This window comes from Rhinopithecus bieti, unplaced genomic scaffold (genome assembly GCF_001698545.2).
Source record: "Rhinopithecus bieti isolate Rb0 unplaced genomic scaffold, ASM169854v2 scaffold_35856, whole genome shotgun sequence".
NCBI lineage: Eukaryota > Metazoa > Chordata > Mammalia > Primates > Cercopithecidae > Rhinopithecus > Rhinopithecus bieti.
Window position 1 is genome coordinate 2444663 of NW_016815820.1, and position 20113 is coordinate 2464775.

The 20113-nt window shown below is 46.3% G+C and overlaps 1 protein-coding gene across 1 annotated transcript; it reads right to left on the reverse strand.

Annotated features, from left to right (window-relative positions):
- Nucleotides 1–899: 899 nt before the first annotated feature.
- On the reverse strand, nucleotides 900–20107 carry UBE2Z (ubiquitin conjugating enzyme E2 Z). Its single transcript, XM_017853991.1, has 6 exons — nucleotides 18224–20107; nucleotides 16108–16295; nucleotides 12671–12782; nucleotides 7552–7664; nucleotides 5514–5604; nucleotides 900–2971 (listed from the first exon to the last, which is right to left on the reverse strand). Exons 1-6 carry the CDS (start codon nucleotides 18287–18289, stop codon nucleotides 2801–2803), a joined length of 741 nt encoding a protein of 246 aa, XP_017709480.1. The 5' UTR covers nucleotides 18290–20107; the 3' UTR covers nucleotides 900–2800.
- Between the last annotated feature and the right edge of the window lie 6 nt (nucleotides 20108–20113).

A 20113-nucleotide genomic window follows, 5' to 3' on the forward strand; every position in this document is an offset into this window, starting at 1 on the left:
TAAATTGAAGGAAAGAAAACAATGGACTCTGAGGGGAATCAAACAATAGTTAGGGAATGTTCTAGTTTCTCAAATTCCCTACTAGCTTTCTCACCCTCCTGTACTAGATTGCCAGGTCCCTCTAGCCCCAGTAGTGGGAAAGGGAGTCATTTACTGAACACCTACCCTGTCCCATTTTATATACAGCTCACTTAAATTTCACCAAGTAGGCAGCCTTCAGCGTCACAGGTGATTGAATCAAAGTAATTTGCCAGGGGCCACCAGCTTCAGCTGAGGCAAAGCTGGAGCCTAGGCCCATTAACCCGAGCCCATGCCTTCATGTATCACTGCACAGTACAGAATGGCAGCACATACTGTGTGTAGACATTTTTCTACACACATGGTCAGCCAAGAGTAAAAGCTTCTGCAACAGAAAGCACGAATCTCCTACAGCAAGTAGAAGTGATGAGGGAAGAGGCCAGAGTTGTTTAAGGCTCCCAAAGTCGTTACGGTCTAAAGGCTAAGATCCTTAAAAAGTGCTACCGTACTGGAAATCTGAACTCAATGGTTTTTCCATACCGAGACCCTTTAGCAGGATATAGCCTGGGCCCATCTCTACCTCTGCCTGTCTTTGTAGGACATGCTCACTCCAAGTTCTGGAATAGGTCTTCAGAAGCCGCTGAAACTAAGATGTCACTGACTGCCAAAGCCTTAAAAAATGAACCCCATTTCCAATGAGAAAACTTGTCCTGCTCTCCTCACCCGGTCCCGCCCTTCCACCGTGTTATGCAAGTCTTTGGCTTCCAGACAATTCACAGCACTTTCCTTCTCCCTAACAGTTCCAGGCCTCCGTGAGGTGTAGTTACCAAGATGATCCCATTCCTCCTTTACACAAGCCCTCCCATGCCCACAGGCACTTCCTCCTTCTGCCAAAACAAACTTTTATTGCACCAAAAAGGAAAAAAAAAAAAAAAAAAGAAAACTTCATTTATGTACAGTCAGATATAAAGACATCTCTTTGACTCCTGTGCATATATTTCCTCAAGATTAGGGCATAAAAGTCAGGCTGCTATGCCAGACATGCTCTGCCCTATGGCAGGGCCAAGGAGAGGATTGTCACTTGAAAGTGGGAACACTTAAATGGATGACAGACAACACTGGACCCACAGACCAAGGGCATTTTTCTAAGCCCTGGAGTAGCTTGAGGAATGGAAGAGGGAAATTGGAAGCAGGGTCCCTTTTCAATCTTCATGTGAAGAGACCCAGCCTCTTCATGGGTATCCAAGATAAACTTCCGTTCCCCAAGCCCACCAATCCCTGTCCAGTTCCTTTGCTTCCTGCCCTCCCAAGTAGGACATTCTCCTTTGTGCCCAGCCCCCCTTTGCACAGATCCTCCAAGGGGAGTCCCATGATCCACAAGCCGGAGACCTTCATAGCAGCGGGCAGGGCAGGTACACACTATCCTCTCCCTTATGCATGGTTAGACACTGACTGAGGCCCTGCATCACAATTACCAATACCCACTGAGAGCCATAACAATAAATCTGGAAGTATTGGGAGAACATATCAAAAAGGGGAAGGATGGATTCCCTTGATGCCCAGGATTACAGGGCACCTAAAGCACATTTTTTTCTGAGCCAACCAGCTAAAGGATCACTGCAGCTAAATACAGAGAAGCAACACAGCCAGGCAAACACCCATCAGAGTCATGAGCAGCTGGGGGCAGAGGGGAGGCGGAAGGAGAAAGAAGGGGAGGAGCCTCCAGAGCCCCAGCCCCCATCCCCTCTGCCATTGGCTACCCTTGCTCCCCACAAATCCCTGGGGTTGAAGTGAGGACTACAGGCTGGGGTGAATATACACAAGGACAGCCCAACAAAATACAAGGACTAGCATCAGTCTCCCACTTACTCCACCCTCAAAAGAAATACCCTCATTGTGACTAGTATTTATGAAAATCTGTAAGACTATTCTATGTAGTGGCTCTAATCCCATATACACAGCAGCTGCCTGTGCCGGGAACTTTTCAAATCAGTGATTGTGGGAACGAACAGTATTTTCAGTTTCTTACGGTGCCTATGCAGGCTTTACCAAGACCTTGGTTAAGTCCCAGTCACATTTACCTTCTGTCTTACATCTAGAAAAGGGTGAGGAAAGGGGGGAGGGGAGAAAGGTGCTCAGGTGCTAGGTAAAGCTTACTGATCAGCAGCCTAGACTCCACCACTGTTCCTTTTCTTTGGTCTGTCTAGAACAGTGACTATAAATTAGGAAAAACAAAATTATGCTGGCCTGTGGGAAATAATGGGGGAAGGCAGGCAGGGAGGAAAAGGGCATTGGGAAGCCCTGCTTCAAGACTGAAGACAGACAAATAGACAACCACCCAGACTGCTTAAGTGTCACAGACAGCCCCCACCCCAAGCTCCCTTCCAGGTATCCCCATAAATCATTTGGGCACACTCCCTCTTGGAATTGCAATTTCCATCTTCTACTTATCCCTAAGGAGCTGGCCCTGTGGAGAGGTGTGTTGGTTGTTTTGTTTTTGCCAGAGGCCCTTGCTCTAGGTGCTCCTGTAAAGGTACCTTGGCCCCTGATATGGGATGAACAGATGAACGTCGCCCCAGATGCTCCAGTGCCAAGAAGGTCAGACCGGGAACAGGCCCCCCACTCCCACACCCTGGGATCCGAGCTTGCTTGGTTCTTGCCATCTTGCAGGATGACTTCGAGTCTGGAGGGAGATACACAGTGCCTCTCCATCCCTGGGGTGGGGGGAAGGAATTCTGCTGGGACTCTTGAGTTGGGGGGAAAGGGGAGATGGGAGCAGGGTCTAAACCCTCAGGCTCCCGTGAAGGTCTGTCTCTGTCCCAGATGAGCTGCTATCAGAGTCCATTTCTGCATTCTCATTATGGAGCCTCTCCAGCACTTTCTGACGAATCAGTCCCAGGCGCATCAAGAGGGACTGGTAGTCAAAGTGGCCCCGCTTCTCTCCAAAAGGGTCCTATGGGGGAAAGGAGACAAGGGGATAGAAGATTCAAGTCTGGGTGGCTGATCCTAGAGAAAGCAGCTTCGGGTTCATGTGAAATGCGAGCTCAACTTCTGAGCCACGGGAGCAGGAAGGCCTAACAGCATAGGCAGTCCCAAACAGCAGGCAAAATAACCTTTGCTTAAAAATATTTTTGACACCTAGGCCAGGCGTGTTGGCTCATGCCTGTAATGCCAGCACTTTGGGAGGCCGAGGAGGGCGGATTCCCTGAAGTTGACAGTTTGAGACCAGCCTGAACAACAAGGTGAAACTCCATCTCTACTAAAAATACAAAATTAGCCGGGCATGGTGACGCATGCCTGTAATCCCAGCTACTCGGGAGGCTGAGGCAGGAGGATCACTTGAACCTGGGAGGTGGAGGTTGCAGTGAGCTGAGATCGAGACCCCACCATCACACTCCAGCCTGGGCAACAAGAGTGAAACTGTCTCCAAAAAAAAAAAAAAAAAAAAAAAGACACCCTTACTGCTCCAAATAGGTGTAGCTTGGGCTAGAGTGAATATGTATTGGTATTCCTCAAAAGCAAACCAATATCAGGAAGAAGGGACAGTAAGGGTGAGATAGATAGGGAAGAGAAATTCAAGACCAGAATTATAATTACTAAGTATACCTATGTTTTTAATTAACCTCATAAAAACCACAGAAAGTAAAAGTTGCCCTTTATTCTCTGTACTCAAAAAAGGCAATTTGCTTTTCTAAGGTCACAGGCAGGTCTAGAACTCAAGAGTTCTGACTTTCAGATAAGCACCTGTACTCCTCCCCAGGGACTCGTCACTCCATTCCTGTCCAGGTTTCTGGGCACTGCTCCAGGGCCACCGAGCCTTGATCTTAGTCCTTCTCATTCTAGATTAAAGATCCCTAAACATTTTACAGAAAGGTTTAATTGTCCCCAAAGTCTCAAAAACAACTAGTTGAGTGGATGGTATAAAAAAGTTTAAAATACTATATAGGGACTTAAGCAGCAAAGTAGTGCAACAGCCCCCAAAAGGTACACAACTTTCCCTCTCACATTGTTTGCCTCTCTCACAAAAACTCCTTCTACACTTTTGCCCACACATTACCCTCATCCTGAGTGCGATGGCAGTGGGTGCTAGTCACAGTCACTGGGACTACAGCCTGCACTTCTCATTCACGAAAGTTAACTCCCTCATGACTGAGCTCCACATTTATCTATGGAGCTGTCAATTCTACAAATCTTCTTTCATCCGTGGCTCCAACTCCTCTAATTCTCCTTCTGCCCAGATGCTGTCCTCCTTCCCATCCCTCATCACCAGTTGTTTTTCCTTTACACACTGATATCGCTAATGCTGTTGGATACCAGCAATTAGAATTCCTGATGGGGAACAAACTAGGACATATGTCATTGATATACTCTCAAAAAGACTTTAGGAGACAACTTAGCCCTAAGCCAGCCCTGCCCTTTGTGCTTAAATGAGACAGGTGGGTGGAAAGTCCTTGAAGGAAGGAAGGGAAAACTACCATTTATAAGTAGCACTGGAGAGAATAAGTCATCTCCTCCTACTGCTGTTGGTGTTGGGTGGGTGAACAGACATAGTATGAGAGCTGGAGAGAGCCTTAAGAAATCTTAAGTCAATTATCCAAGTCACCCATTTTTTTTTTTTTTTTTTTTGAGGTGGAGTCTGGCTCTGTTGCCAAGGCTGGAGTGCAACAACGTGATCTCGGCTCACTGCAACCTCCGCCTCCTGGGTTCAAGCAATTCTTGTGCCTCAGCCTCCCAAGTAGATGGGATTACAGGCATGAACCACATCTGGCTTATTCTATTTTTAGTAGAGGCAGGATTTCACCATGTTGGCCAGGCTGGTCTCAAACTCTTGACCTCAGGTGATCTGTCTGCCTCGGCCTACCAAAGTACTGGGATTACAGGTGTGAGCCACTGTGCCGGGCCCCACAAGTCTCCCATTTCTAAGCAAGACCACCAGTAAGATGATCCAAACACACAGAACTGATTCTCCAGGACAGGAGAATTCTCATCTTCTTATCAACCAGGTGGTAAAGTTTACATTAGTCTATCAATAATGTTTTTTTGTTGTTATTGTTTTTTCTGGAGACAGAAATCTTGTCCTGCTGCCCAGGCTAGAGTGCAGTAGTGCAATCTCAGTTTACTGCAACCTCTGCCTCCCAGGTTTAAGCATTTCTCATCCCTCAGCTTCCCAAGTAGCTGGCATTACAGGCATGAGCCATCAAGACTGGGTAATTTTTGTCTTTTTAGTAGAGATGGGGTTTCACCATGTTGGCCAGGCTGGTCTTGGACTACTGGCCTCGAGAGATCTGCCCACCTTTGCCTCCCAAAGTGCTGAGAGTACAGGCATGAGCCACTGCACCTGTCTATCTACAATTTGGTCAATGATAGCCTCCTTCCTTAAAACAAGCCCAAATTCTGAGTTCTTATTGGAAGCAAAAGCACACTTTTGCCAGTAGAGGCAAATGAACAATGGCCAGCTGTAGGGCTTCTACAATTAGCAGCAGGGGTTGTATTACCTGCATAGTTTGGCCTTGAAGGTGCAGGCGATCTTTGCAGGCCACCTCATAGAAGTCATAATACTCCAGAAAGGACTTTTCCATCACCCCTCTGGAAAACAAGCAGAAAAGTTAAGTCAGAAACCTAGGGGTACAGGTCACCCCTTCCTCACCTAACCTTTTTTTTTTTTTTCCCCAGATGGAGTCTTGCTCTGTCACCCAGGCTGGAGTGCAGTGGTGCAATCTCAGCTCCCTATGACCTCTGCCTCTCGCGTTCATGCAATTCTCCTGCCTCAGCCTCCTGAGTAGCAGGGATTACAGACATGTGCCACCACGCCTGGCTAATTTTTGTTTTTAGTAGAGATGGGGTTTCACCATGTTGGTCAGGCTGGTCAGGAACTCCTGACCTCAAGTGATCCGCCTGCGTTGCCTCCCAAAGTGCTGGGATTACAGGTGTGAACCACCACGCCTGGCCTCCTTACCTAACCTTAATGCCAAATTAAACACCTACCATTCCCAAGTCCAAATCGGTTTTCTACAAAGATCTTTTTATTTTATATTTTTTAAGTTTTTTGAGACTGAGTCTCGCTCTTTTGCCCAGGCTGGAGTGCAGTGGCACAATCTTGGCTCACTGCAACCTCCACCTCCCGGGTTCAAGTGATTCTCACGCCTCAGCCTCCTGAGTAGCTGGGATTACAGGTGCGTGCCAACACACCCAGGTAATTTTTGTATTTTTAGTAAAGATGGGGTTTCAGCATGTTGGTCAGGCTGGTGTTGAACTTCTGACCTCATGATCTGCCCTCCTTGGCCAGCCAAAGTGCTAGGATTACAGGCGTGAGTCACCGTGCCCTGCCTCTATAAGGATCTTTAAATGGAAAATGGAAAAAGGAACATCTAATTGCCCGTGGTTGACTTCCCTGACACATTGGGAATTAAGAGAGTGACTGTAAATATTCACCATTTGTTTTCTTTTTGAGGCAGGGTCTTGCTGTTACCCAGGCTGGAGTGCAGTGGTGTGATCACAGCTCACTGCAGTCTCAACCTCCTAGGCTCAAGCAATCCTCCCACCTCAGCCTCCTGAGTGGCTGTGACTGCAGGAGCATGCCATCACACCTGGCTAATTTTTAAATTTTTGTAGAGATGGGGTCTCCCTATGTTGCCCAGGATGGTCTCAAACTCCTGGGCTCAAGTGATCCTGCCTCCTCAGCCTCCCAAAGCACTAGGATTATAGGTATGAGCCACCACCAGGCCAGTACTCACCATTTGAATCCCAACTTCAACTCATGACTTGCTTCACCTCAATTGTTTTTCATCGGCCATCCCTAATCGCAAACCTTACTCAAAATTCCCCTAGAAGTTTATTTATCTAACCCTGACATTGCTCATCCAGTTTTGGCACTTAAAAATAAACTTCAGGCCAGGCACGGTGGCTCAGGCCTGTAATCCCAGCACTTTGGGAGGCCGAGACGGGTGGATCACGAGGTCAGGAGATCGAGACCATCCTGGCTAACACGGTGAAACCCCGTCTCTACTAAAAAACACAAAAAACCAGCCAGGTGAGGTGGCGGGCACCTGTAGTTCCAGGTACTCAGGAGACGAGGCAGGAGAATGGCGTAAACCCAGGAGGCGGGGCTTGCAGTGAGCTGAGATCCGGCCACTGCACTCCAGCCTGGGCGACAGAGCGAGACACCGTCTCAAAAAAAAATAAAAAATAAAAAAATAATAAAAATAAACTTCAGCACTAAGAAATGAGTTTATTATGAAGTGCTCTACACATTTGGCTGGAAAAAAGTACATCCAAGCCTTCATCAAACTGGAAACTCCCTGAGGGTGTGGACTGCCTCTCCCAAAGGCTTGGCGTTCTCCAACAGAGTAGCTCTCTGAACTTCCTCTTGGGTAACCCTCAGCCACTTGTTCTTTAAAAGCAGGAACCACATCTTTCCTTCTTCTCTATCTCCCTCTGGTGCCCAACACTGTCTCTGCCCCAAAGTTCCTCAAAGGTGCCAACTACCCAAGTGCCCCAAAAGAATAATACCAAGCAAGCCCTCTTGACACATACCGTAGGGGTTCAGGACAGGGACACTTTCCTTCCATCATGTCACAGACTGCAACTCTGATGGTCTCGTGCCGGATACATTCATTATAGTTTTTGCTGTCTCCTGGATGTCTCTCCTGTAAGGTAACAGATGCCAGAGTATCCCAAAATTTAAGCAAAAAGAAAGCCAATGGGAAGAGACTTCAAGATTAGTATGGGGTATGTAAGCCAGTCATACAAACTAAAAAGATACCTTTCCCACTGGATGGCAGATCCATGAAGAGCAACCACACCTTTATTTTTGACACCATTCACCCCCACCACCCTCCAAATATACCATCAGGTTGCAGGTCATTTGGCCTATAACCAGCAAACTAGATCCACATTATTTTCCTGAATGTGAAGTGAAAGGCCTATCAAGTAAAGATTACAAGGGAAATAACCAAACATAAGAATGATGGTAGGGTTGCTAAGCCTTGTGGCATGCACCAGTAGTCCCAGCTACTCAGGAAGCCGAGGTGTGAGGATCACTTGAGCCCAGGAGTTTGGGTCCAGCCTAGACAACAAAGTAAGATCCTGTTTTTTCAGTTTTTCTTTTTGGAGACAGGGTCTTTGCAGTTGCCCAGGCTGCAATGCAGTGGCACAATCATAGCTAACTGCAGCCTTGACCCCCTGGGCTCTAGGGATCCTCGAACTCCTGGGCTCTAGCAATCCTCCCACTTTGGCCTCCTGAGTAGCTGGGACTAAAGACATTAGTCACCACGGCAGATCCCAAGTTTTAATTTTTTATTATTTGTTTTTTGAGTTTTGCTCGTCACCCAGGTTAGAGTGCAATGGCACGATCTCAGCTCACTGCAACCTCCGCCTCCTGGGTTCCAGCAATTTTCCTGTCTCAGCCTTCCAAGTAGCTGGGATTGTAGGTGCCCGCCACCATGCCCAGCTAATTTTTGTATTTTTTAGTAGAGATGGGGTTTCACCATGTTGGCCAGGCTGGTCCTGAACGCCTGACCTCAGGTAATCCACCCGCCTCAGCCTCCCAAAGCGCTGGGATTACAGGTATGAGACACCCCACCCGGCTTATTTGTCTTTTATTTTAAAAATTTTTAAGAGGCGGGCTCTTGCTTTGTCGTTCAGGCTGGAAAGTGGTGGCATGATCAGAGGTTACTGCTGCCTTGAATTCCTGGGTTCAAGTGATGCTCCTCTCCTCAGCTTCCCAAGTAGCTGGGACTCAAGATGCATGTCATAATGCCCAGCTATTTTTTATTTTTTTTATTTTTTCGGTAGAGACAAAGTCTCACTAGGTTGCCCAGGCTGGGAAACACTTGTCTTTTTAGGGGCAGAAAAAAAAAGAATGATGGTGGGACAAAAAGGTATAAATGAAGTAAAGAGTCTCAGTGTGGAAAACCTTTAGGCATCAACAAGTAAAGGATGCTTCCTGGTTAACCCCTTTACCTGTTATATGTCTCTAGGGTCCCACCATCATTGAACCAATTATTATAAATCAGAAGTAGGGCTGGGCCTGATGGCTCATGCCTGTACTTCCGACACTTTGGGAAGCCAATGCAGGCGGATTGCTTGAGTTTAGAAGTTCAGGATCAGCATCGGCAACATGGTGAGATCCCGTCTCTATAAAAAATACAAAAATTAGCTGGGCATTGGTGGTATGCACCTGTCGTCCCAGCTACTCAGGAGGCTGAGGCAAGAGGATGGCTAGAGCCCAGGAGTTCCAGGCTTCAGTGAGCTATGACTGTGCCACTGTACTCCAGCCTGGGTGACAGAGCAAGACTTTGTCTCATAGAAATAGTAAAATTAGAAATAACTCTATCAGAAGCAGAACTTAAAACTTTCAAAAGATAAACTTCAACTTTGGTCTAGAAAGCCAATATAAACAGGGTCTCACTATGGTGTGAATGGGAGGGGAGTACAGTCTCCTCTTCTTTACTTTTTCCTGTGCTCTTCTCCTCTTACCACCAACCCCAGTCAATTAGAGCCGTGGCCTCTGATAAAAGCAGCTGATGGGCCAGGCGCGGTAGCTCACACCTGTAATCCCAGCACTTTGGGAGGCCGAGACAGGTGGATCACGAGGTCAGGAGTTGGAGACCAGCCTGGCCAAAATAGTGAAACTCCGTCTCTACTAAAAATATAAAAATCAGCTGGGTGTGGTGGTGCGTGCTTGTAAATAAATAAATAAAATACAAAATAAAATAAAAACAACTGCAAGTCATTGTAGAAGTAAAAAATAAAAAACACAAGGCTGGGCATGGTGGCTCACACCTGTAATCCCAGCACTTTGGGAGGCTGACGTGGGCAGACTGCTTGAGGCCAGGAGTTCAACACAAGCTTGGCCAACATGGCGAAACCCCATCTCTACTACAAATACAAAAATCAGCCAGGCGTTGTGGTGTGTGCCTGTAATCCCAGCTACTTTAGGAAGGCTGAGGCACTACAATCGCTCGAACCTGGGAGGCAGAGGTTGCACTGAGCTGAGATCAATGCTTGAGATTCACACCACTGCACTTCCAGCCTGGGTGACAGAAATGAGAGTCTGCCTCCCAAAAAAATTAAAAAAAAAAAAAAAAAGACTAACCTACAAATCAGCCTCCTGCTATCGAGGTTTCTTTTTTTTTTTTTGAGACGGAGTCTTGCTCTGTCGCCCAGGCTGGAGTGCGGTGGCCAGATCTCAGCTCACTGCAAGCTCCGCCTCCTGGGTTCACACCATTCTCCTGCCTCAGCCACCCGAGTAGCTGGGATTACAGGCGCCCGCCACCTCGCCCGGCTAGTTTTTTGTATTTTAGTAGAGACGGGGTTTCACCGTGTTAGCCAGGATGGTCTCGATCTCCTGACCTCGTGATCCGCCCGTCTCGGCCTCCCAAAGTGCTGGGATTACAGGCTTGAGCCACCGTGCCCGGCCATGAGGTCTATTTCAATTAGAATCTCCTCCTGAAATGACTGTTTGGAGAAAGGATGGATTAGGAAATAATTTTAGTTAACTTTTGAAGACAGACTCGGTGGTTCACGCCTGTGATCCCACCACTTTGTGACGCTGAGGCAGGCTGATCACCTAAGGTCAGGAGTTTGAGATTAGCCCGGCCAACATGGTGAAACGCCATTTCTACTAAAAATACAAAAATTAGCCAGGCGTGGTGGTGTGTGCTTGTAGTCCTAGCTACTCGGGAGGCTGTGGCAGAACTGCTTGACCCCGGGAAGTGGAGCCAAGATCAAGCCACTGGACTCCAGTCTGAGCGATGGAGTGAGACTCTGTCTCAAAAAAAAATTTTTTTTTCATTTTTGAAAGGTATTTTGTTATCCTTTGTTCAGGTCTACAGAGAAATAATCAAAGTTGGTGTCATCTGTAGTAGTTTAAAAATAAATTAAGCTGGCCAGGCATGGTAGCTCACACCTGTAATCCCAGCACTTTTGGAGGCCGAGGCGAGTGGATCACCTGAGGTCAGGAAGTCGAGACCAGCCTGGCCAACATGGTGAAACCCCTTCTCTACTACAAATACAAAAAATTAGTCAGGCATGGTGGTGTGTGCCTGTAATCCCAGCTACTCGGGCGGCTGAGGCAGAAGAATCACTTGAACCTGGGAGGCAGAGGTTGCTATGAGCCAAGATTGCACCATTACACTCCAGCCTGGGTAATAAGAAAAAACTCTGTCTTAATTAATTAATTAATTAAGCTGTTCTAATCACCTATCTGGAATCATTTTCTTTTGGGACTATCACTGTAACTTTTTCCCGTGCTCATGAGTAATTCAGGAAGGCACATCGGAATAGTGGGAGAACTTGGGCTCCAATGTAAGTATGGGGTCCTATCTTGAACTGTGTCCTTGTGAAAGTTAATTAACCTCTCTGAGGCAACATTATTTCACTTGAAAATGGGAATAACAATATTTAACCTCACATGGTATGAACGTTAAACAAGAAATTACATAAAAAAAACTCAGTAGTGTCCAGCACAGAGCATGCTCTTGAAAAAATGTGAGTTTTCTCCACCTTCTCATTGGCACTGTTAACTCAAAAAGTCTTGCCCAGGACTCCTAATGACTCCTTTGGCTCTGCAGGCAACAGTCCTTCACATCTCCAGAAGAACAGCTGGCTGAACAGTAGTCCCTATAGAGCAACTTCAGGGGATGCTGAGGATACAGGCACACAGAACCCACTAGATGCCACAACCCCCAAAGCAGGCTCAGAATTAATTTCCAATTGAGTCCACTGACTTCCATGTTGTAAAGGAATCCAAGTCACATACTTATTGTAACTGTCACAAATAAAAAATTTCATTATTATTATTTTTTGGGGAGCAGGGAGGATGGAGTTTAGCTTGTCGCCCAGGCTGGAGTGCAATGGCGTGATCTCAGCTCACTGCAACCTCTGCCTCCAGGGTTCAAGCGACCACGCCCAGCTAATTTATTATTTTTAGTAGAGACAGGTTTTCACCATGTTCGCCAGGCTGGTCTCAAACTTCTGACCAGTTAATTTTTAGTAGAGACGGGGTTTTACCAGGTTGGCCAGGCTGGTCTCAAACTGCTGACCTCAGGTGATCCACCTGCCTGCCTCAGCCTCCCAAAGCGCTGGGATTACAGGCATGAGCCACCATAGCCGGCAAAAAATTTCATTACTAAAAAACACGTCAACTGCCTTTTTTTTTCTATAGCAACAACTGTAGTACATGGGGCTGTGCTAGGTCCAAAACAAAACAAAACAAAACAAAACAAAAAACCTCCCAAGCAGATCTCTTAAAACACTATTCTGGCCGGACATGGTGGCTCACGTCTATAATCCCAGCACTTTGGGAGGCCGAGGCAGGCGGATCATCAGGATAGGAGTTTCAGACCAACCTGGCCAATATGGTGAAACCCCGTCTCTACTAAAAATACAAAAATTAGCCAGGTGTGGTGGTGCATACCTGTACTCCCAGCGATTTGGGAGGCTGAGACAGAATGGCTTGAACCTGGGAGGTGGAGGTTGCAGTGAGCCGAGATTGCACCACTGCACTCCAGCCTAGGTGACAGAGCAAGACTCTGTCTCAGAAAAAACAAACAAACAAACAAAAAACAAAACAAAACAAAATAACCAACCAACCAACCAACCAACCAAAAACACTAGTCTACTCCCCAGAGCCAGGCTCATCTGGACTTACCTGTTCAAAGCCAGGCTCATTGTGATAGGGGTTCTCAGTCATCAGGGACTGGATAGAGATGAGCACGGAGGAGATGCTCTGGGCTGGACTCCAGGCAGGTCCAGTCCATGTACTGTAAACACATCAGAAGGAACGGAGGGTGAGGCAGAGAAAGAAGAGGGAACAAGTACCCTGGGGCCCGACAACACCACCATAAGTGACTCACCATAAGTTTCTCTTTCACTATTAATATTCTGGAATTTCCCAGCCTCTGTCTCATGCTCATGTTCTGATTTCAGCAGAAATCAGTCAATTGCCTAATCCTCATATCAAGGGGGGCAAAAGAATAGGTAAAAGCAAGCTATGTAACTTCGAAGGGATTTTCTTTGTACTAGAAACAGTTATGACAATCAAAACAAAAGAAATTAGGTAAGCAATTAGCTCCAAAAGTTGTCTAAATGTTAATCTCTGTGGATCTCAAAGAGCTCGTTTATGGGTGGTGATGGAGTTAGTGAGGGGGGAAGAGAAGTTGAACATAGAGGCAAACAGGTGACTGAAGTCATCTGGTTAGAGGCCATGTGGTGGGGCTATTGGGGATCCAGTTTTGTATCAAACCCCCAAGGACTGTCAAATTCTCTTAAGACTACATAATTCTACCAAAGGACAGGAAGAGTGTGCTTCCAGACAGTGGAAGGTGTGAAAATAATATATGGAAAACATCAAATACCAAAATTGCTCCTCTCTTTCTTAAACCTAACCAAGTATTAGGGGGAGTGGGCAGCTTGGATGTTAATGACATTTATTTTTAGCTCAATTAATTGAAGAGATGGCACTGGAGCTGGAAGCCAAACACAACCTAAGCCAGGACTGGCTTGTTCAAGTTGATTGCCCACTTCCCTTTCCCTGCGGTACCTGAGGAAAGCCCAAGTGAGTAATGCCTAATGGTAACTTCACTGGGGGCTGCTCTTAAGTCCTCTCCCTTTTCAGCTTTGCTTCCCCAGAAACTCTAGACCTACCCCTCTCTGAAGCTTTACAACAGTGTCAACTCTCATTAAATTTATTTAGTCAGTGAGTCAGCCCAACATTGTTTTCTAGGTAGAGAGGGGAAAAAAGAAACAAGGCTGATAAAGCTACTACAATCAACTAGGAACACCTAAGAATTTTCTTTTCTTTCTTTTTGGAGACAAAGTCTCCCTCTGTCACCCAGGCTGGAGTGCAGCGGCGTGATCTTGGCTCACTGCAACCTCTGCCTCCCAGGTTCAAGCAATTCTCATGCCTCAGCCTCCAGAGTAGCTGGGACTAGAGGCACGCGCCACCATGCCTGGCTAATTTTTGTATTTTTAGTAGAGACAGGGTTTCACCAGGCCAGGCTGGTCTCAAACTCCTGACCTCAGGTGATCCACCCGCCTCGGCCTCCCAAAGTGCTAGGATTACAGGTGTGAGCCACCACACCCGGCTGAATTTTCTACTCTGTGATTCTTTACAGCAAATTTTCAATTTCAGGACAGCTTTTCCTTGTCTACCTAACACACTTCTACTACTTTTACCCCACTGTCCTGTCGTTGGTATCTCAAAAGAGTTTTATATTGACCCAATGAGGGAGAGCCTACTCTGAGACATGCTTTCATGAACAAACTTCATACAGAAGCAATGACTAAATTTCTTTACCATCATGGGTTTTAGCCTACCAGCAAAGACAATTAATTAAGTACCCTTTAAAGTACTTCTTTAAGGACAGCCTCCTTTAAAGAACTTCTTCACTGCCAAAATCACAGCAGAACATATCCCCGGATCTGAGCAAGTTCTAGAAAAATGAATCATGTCTCTAAGTTTATTTCAAATGCTGCCCTTCCCTCACACAAACCTGGAAACATGTTGGATAGCAGGAAAACAGAATCATCAGTTTGGGGGTACTTTCTCAACTTCAACCTGCACGTGTTCTCTGCCCCAGAGAAGTTCAGACCACTATAAAAAGACCAATCCAAAATATGCTAGAAGACATGTCCACACTGAGTTTTCAGACCCCAAAGGCAACTAAAATGGGAACTCTATGAAGCAAAACCTCAGAAGCATCCAGAAAGAAGATGCACTAGAAACTCATTTCATATATAATATGATTTCCACTGGGAGGCCGAGGTAGGTGGATCACGAGGTCAGGAGATCGAGACCATCCTGGCTAACACAGTGAAACCCCATCTCTACTAAAAATACAAAAAATTAGCCAGGCATGGTGGCAGGCACCTGTAGTCCCAGCTACTGGGGAGGCTGAGGCAGGAGAATAGCAGGAACCCGGGAGGCAGAGCTTGCAGTGAGCCAAGATTGTGCCACTGAACTCCAGCCTGGGGGACAGAGCGAGACTCCGTCTCAAAAAAAAAAAAAAAAAACAGAAAGATTTCCAATCTCAGACATTTGTCATTGTTAAAATACTATAATCAGGTCAAGCATGGAGGCTCATGCCTATAACCCCAGTGCTTTGGGAGCTACAACAGGAGGACTGCTTGAGGACAAGAATTCAAGACCAGCCTGGGCAACATAGTGAGACGCCCGCCTCTACCAAAAAAAAAAAAAACAAAGAAACAAAAGAAAACGAAATCGTAATGATCACCACCACCACCACCACCGCCGCCGCCGCCGCCACTGTCTTCAAAGCAACTTATCGTGAGACTCAAATTAAGACACCCCAAATCTTGAATGGCATAGACCTGCAGCCTTTCTCAACCTGTTCAGGAGAGAAAATAAGGCCTTAATACCCCAGGAGAGTGGTTCTGAAACTGGAGTATGCAGCACAATCATCTGGAGAGCTTGTAAAAAAACAGATTACTGGGCCGGGCGTGGTGGCTCACACCTGTAACCCCAGCACTTTGGGAGGCCGAAGTGAGTCGATGATGAGGTCAGGAGATCGAGACCATCCTGGCCAACGTGGTGAAACTCCGTCTCTACTAAAAATACAAAAATTAGCTGGGTGTGGTGGCGCACACCTGCAGTCCCAGCTACTCGGGAGACCAAGGCAGGAGAATCGCTTGAATCTGGGAGGCAGAGGTTGCAGTGAGCCGAGATCGCACCACTTGCACCCCAGTCTGGCAACAGAGCAAGACTCCGCCTCAAAACAAACAAACAAAAAACAACAACCAAAAAAACCAGATTTTTGGCCCCAACCCCAGAATTTCTTTTGCAGGTCTCATGTAGGGTCCCAGAAAGTGCTCGGCTACAAGTTCCCAGATGCTCGGGGCCACTCTCTTGGAGAACCACTTCTCAAAGGTTTCCACTGTAATAAATTAACTTCTCCCCTCTGCATCTAGAATGATACTAGTCACATACCATCCCGAGGAGATTTGAGAAGAGTCACTCAATCATTTTCTGTATTCTGTAGTTCAGATGAGGGACTCTGGTTGATAAAGGCTGACCTAGAGTAATTATCTGCTAACAACCGACTTGGCTACTTAAAAGTCTCCTCTTACCCTAGAATACTCAAGCAGACTTTCCCATTGCGGTAGAAGTTGGGGTTAAACCTCACTGTGTTATTGCCCGTTGTCATCAGTTTGACCCGAGGTGGGTGGATGGGATAGTCGGGCGGACACCGAAACACGAACAGGAAGAAACCCCCTTCATAAGGAGTGTCAAATGGGCCTGTGATCAATGCATGAATCTGCAAAATAAAACCCCATCTCAAAATTGTGAGGTGACGACCCACCCCAACCCCTCCTAGCTACCCTCCACCTACTACCCATACCAGAAGCAGAGCCCACAATCTGGTACACATGTTCTACATCCTCACCATGCAGAAGGAACATCTTGTATTCACTCATACTAATATGTAGGTTTGAAATTTTAAGAAATCTCATTACAGTGGAATGACATCTTACTCAGGGGTTACTTCTAAAGTTAGAGCCCAAGGCAAAAACTGAACCTAGTCAAAATCACTCAAGTATCCCTTAAAACTCTCTTAAAGCATGTTTTTTTTGTGTGTGTGTGCAGACCTCCCTGATCAGTGTTACATATAATGGATAAAACACCACTGTGCAAAAATATAATATGCTTATCTATAAAATATAATCCTAGCATTTTTACTTTTAAGAAATCAACACACATTTTGACTGAATATATGTTTGGATTTGCCCAGGCCAAACATACATATGATGCAACCCCAACCTACATTTATGTGGCACGAAGGGAAAGTATGATGAAAGGAGACGAGGAAAGGGATTGGAGGCCACAGCCCTATGCCACTAACAGAGCAGAGTTAGGGGGTGTGATGGATGCCTAGGATATCTGCTTGCTTCCTCTGCAGAGGATCAAATCTATTGTGGAGGATGTGGCTCAGGCAGCACAAGACTCAGGGTCTACTCAGAGCCATTAGACCATCCCCAGAACTTTCCCCAATACTGTTGGTTTTAAAAAAACAACAAATCAGCTGCCCTGAAAATGACACAATTCTTTCCCCCCTCAAACCATAATTCTATAACAGGATTTCCCTCCCTGAAGGGAGGAAAACCTGAACTGATTCAGTCATATTTCTTCTTCTACAAAGGCTCCTAAGCATTCAGGTCTGCTAAGAATTTGAATAGCAAAAGGAAAAGGATGTGGCAATCCAATGCCTAAGTCTATAGTTCCCACCTTGCCCTCCTGGCAAGACCCTAGGTCATATTCTGGTTCTCAGTCACTTGGAATAGTAAACTCAACTGGTCTCAACATGGCATCAACTCTGGGACCCCAGGTACTAGGCTGTTAACACTGGTACTTGACTGAGGACAAGATGTCCCAGGAAAAACATTTCCAATCACATAAAAAGAAAAAAATAAGTATCAAGGGAAATCTATTTAAAACAACAAAAAAAGATACACCAACAATACAAAATCTGAATTTTTACTGTAAGAAATTTACCGTAAGAAAATTATGTGTTTTAGTTAAACGGCATTAGGTTTAGGAAATCTGGTTTCTTTCAACATCAGTTTAAGTGCAACTGCACTTCTGTGGGTAGAGCACTCAGTGACAGAAAAGCCTAAGTATCTATGCTAGAGAAATGTGACATTATGTACTAAGTTTTCTCTCTGTGTGGAGGACAAGAGAGGTATAGTCTTTGGGGTGGAAGGGATATTCAAACGCAACCAGTAAGGACAGGATCCTGAACAAAGTCCTTTAACCACAAACACTTCAGTCAAGCTTGCCCTATCTCAACCTTCCCTACATCTGATTTATAGTACCATAGTTAATGTCAAGAGTAATGGGAGGGGGGAAGAGCTGGGTAGTACAATGGATAGGGTGACCATATAATTTATTATCCAAACAGGAGCACTTTTGAGAGTGAAAGAGAGCCCGATAGTCAAGCTGCGACAACAGACATGAACTGGGATTTTCCAAGCCAATCAGTACCTATGGGTACACTAATAACAGACACCTCTTCAAAGCGCTGCTCCACCTCACTATGTGACCTTGGACAAGCCATTTACTCTCCTGGGGTCTTGATTTCTTCATCTGTGTAATCAGAGAGGTGAGCTGAACAATCTCTTTTAGGCTTTTCCAATCTTATGGCCCCCGATTTCCCAAAAACCCCCAAACTCCCATCAAGTTACATACCTTAGTCATGTCAACAGTATCAGGTACAACGAACATTCCTGGAGGAGGCTCCTTATAAATGGACATGATATCCCTGTATAACACCAAGAGGAGGTGGGGGAAGGAGTGAGGAAGGTGGGGAAAGGGGGAATCCCTTGAGCGGGACAGTTGTTATCACCTCAATGAGGCCAGGGTTTGAGAAAGTGGTGCTTGGTACCGCAAGTGTTTGTACTGTCTTGTTGGCTGAGAAATCCCAGCTAAGTACTTCTCAGGCAGGCAGAGAGCAATTATCAAAAGGACATTGTTTCCTCAGGGGGAGGGGAGGGAGAGGGGAAAAAAAAATCAGAGATCCCAATGGCATCAAATGTCAGCCTGGAAAAGCCACTTTCCACTTACTCTCACTTCCTCCCACATGGCAATTCATTCACTCCCCACCTCCATGATTCTCAGGTACTACAGCTGAATGCTAAATGAAGATTTTTTAGTAACTGGAAAGGCATCATCAACTCCACTAAAAAACCAATTCTATTAACTATACAGTGGACTCTTGTTGGTAAGGGGATTGTATGAAGCAAGCCAGCCAGCAGGGAGTAAGACTATCATGGTGGTCTTCCTGCCCAGGGGACTAAGGGTAGAGATCTCTTCAGGCTGGGGAGGCACCCTCAGAAAGCACTGGGAATCTCCCATCTGGAAGATGACATGTGGACTTCTACAGGAGATGAGAAGATTTCTGAGTCATATCTCACCAACTGGAATGATCAGTCGAGAGTAAGGGGCTAAAGAAAAAATTCTAGGTGGGGAAAAGTCTAGGGACTTGCTAGGGTGTGTAGGGACATAAAAAGGGCAAATAGCCGACAGAGCAGAGAAAAGAAGTACTGGCCAAACTCAAAGGTATGTCAGCTAATTGGATGACTGAAATAGCTGAAGGAGGAAAAGAGTTGAGTGCTGAGTTTCAGTAAGAGGTGGCAACCCCTCCAGAGTTCACCACCTGTGTCAGGCACTGCCAGGTACTTTACACACATTGTATTAATTTTTATTACAACCTTGAAAAGTAGACACAGTGACATGTGAAAGGACGTGGAACATGGGGAATAACACCTAAATGAAGATGCCTATGATGGGGGCATGGGGAGAAGTCAAACATGTTTCAGGATTAATAGCAGCTAAAGAGTACTGCCCTTTTCTTATGCGATAGGTACTATTCTACGTGCTTTTGGAAAACATTATCCACTAAATGATAGGCTCTAAAATCAGTCACCCAAGAAATAAGCACAGAAAGGACTTAGGCCTTTGTTCCTATATTTGAATTGAGTATATTTGCTTCATAAAAGTAAAACAGATGATCCAGGAAGGGTGGGGAGTGGGGGGAGGGAAAATACAAGAAAGAAGCTCCTGAGTGGGATATTACAATCCAGAGTGGCACTGGGGAAGTGGGGGGAGGTAGCCTGTGTTTCTGGAAGAGGCGTAAGAGTGGACAGCTTTGGGACAGTGGAAAAGGGGTTCAAGGCAAGATTCGGGTGAGGGAGGCGATCTAGACCTGGGGAAAGGACTGTGTGGAGGGAATCTGAGGAAAACGGAGGATAAAAACAAAGGCTGGCTCGAGTCAGAGGCAGGGCAAAGGAAGATAAGTTCGTCTGTGTTAGAAACGGGGCTCCAGAGAAGACAGGGGACCGATGGGTGGGGCCTGCGGGCAGCATCTAGCAAGGTTGGGGTGGGGAAGGGGAAATAGGGGCGGCGCCGAAGGCGGGAGGGGGTGTTACTGAAGCGCGAAAGGGTCGGGTTTCCACCCGGAGGTGGGAGGGGTGGGGGAAGGTGGCCGGAATTGAAGACGGAGGGCTCACGGGAGGTTGTCGAGGGGCGGGGTCGGATCTGGGCACACGAGGCGGGGGTTGGTGCTTGTGGGGCTGGGGG

Coding starts and splice junctions, on each gene's coding strand:
- UBE2Z (XM_017853991.1), bottom strand. CDS start 18,289: ATGTCCATTTATAAGGAGCCTCCTCCAGGAATGTTCGTTGTACCTGAT. Junction 16,296..18,223: donor ATACTGTTGACATGACTAAG/GTATGTAACTTG, acceptor TTTATTTTGCAG/ATTCATGCATTGATCACAGG. Junction 2,972..5,513: donor TTCAAGGCCAAACTATGCAG/GTAATACAACCC, acceptor TTTCCCCCATAG/GACCCTTTTGGAGAGAAGCG.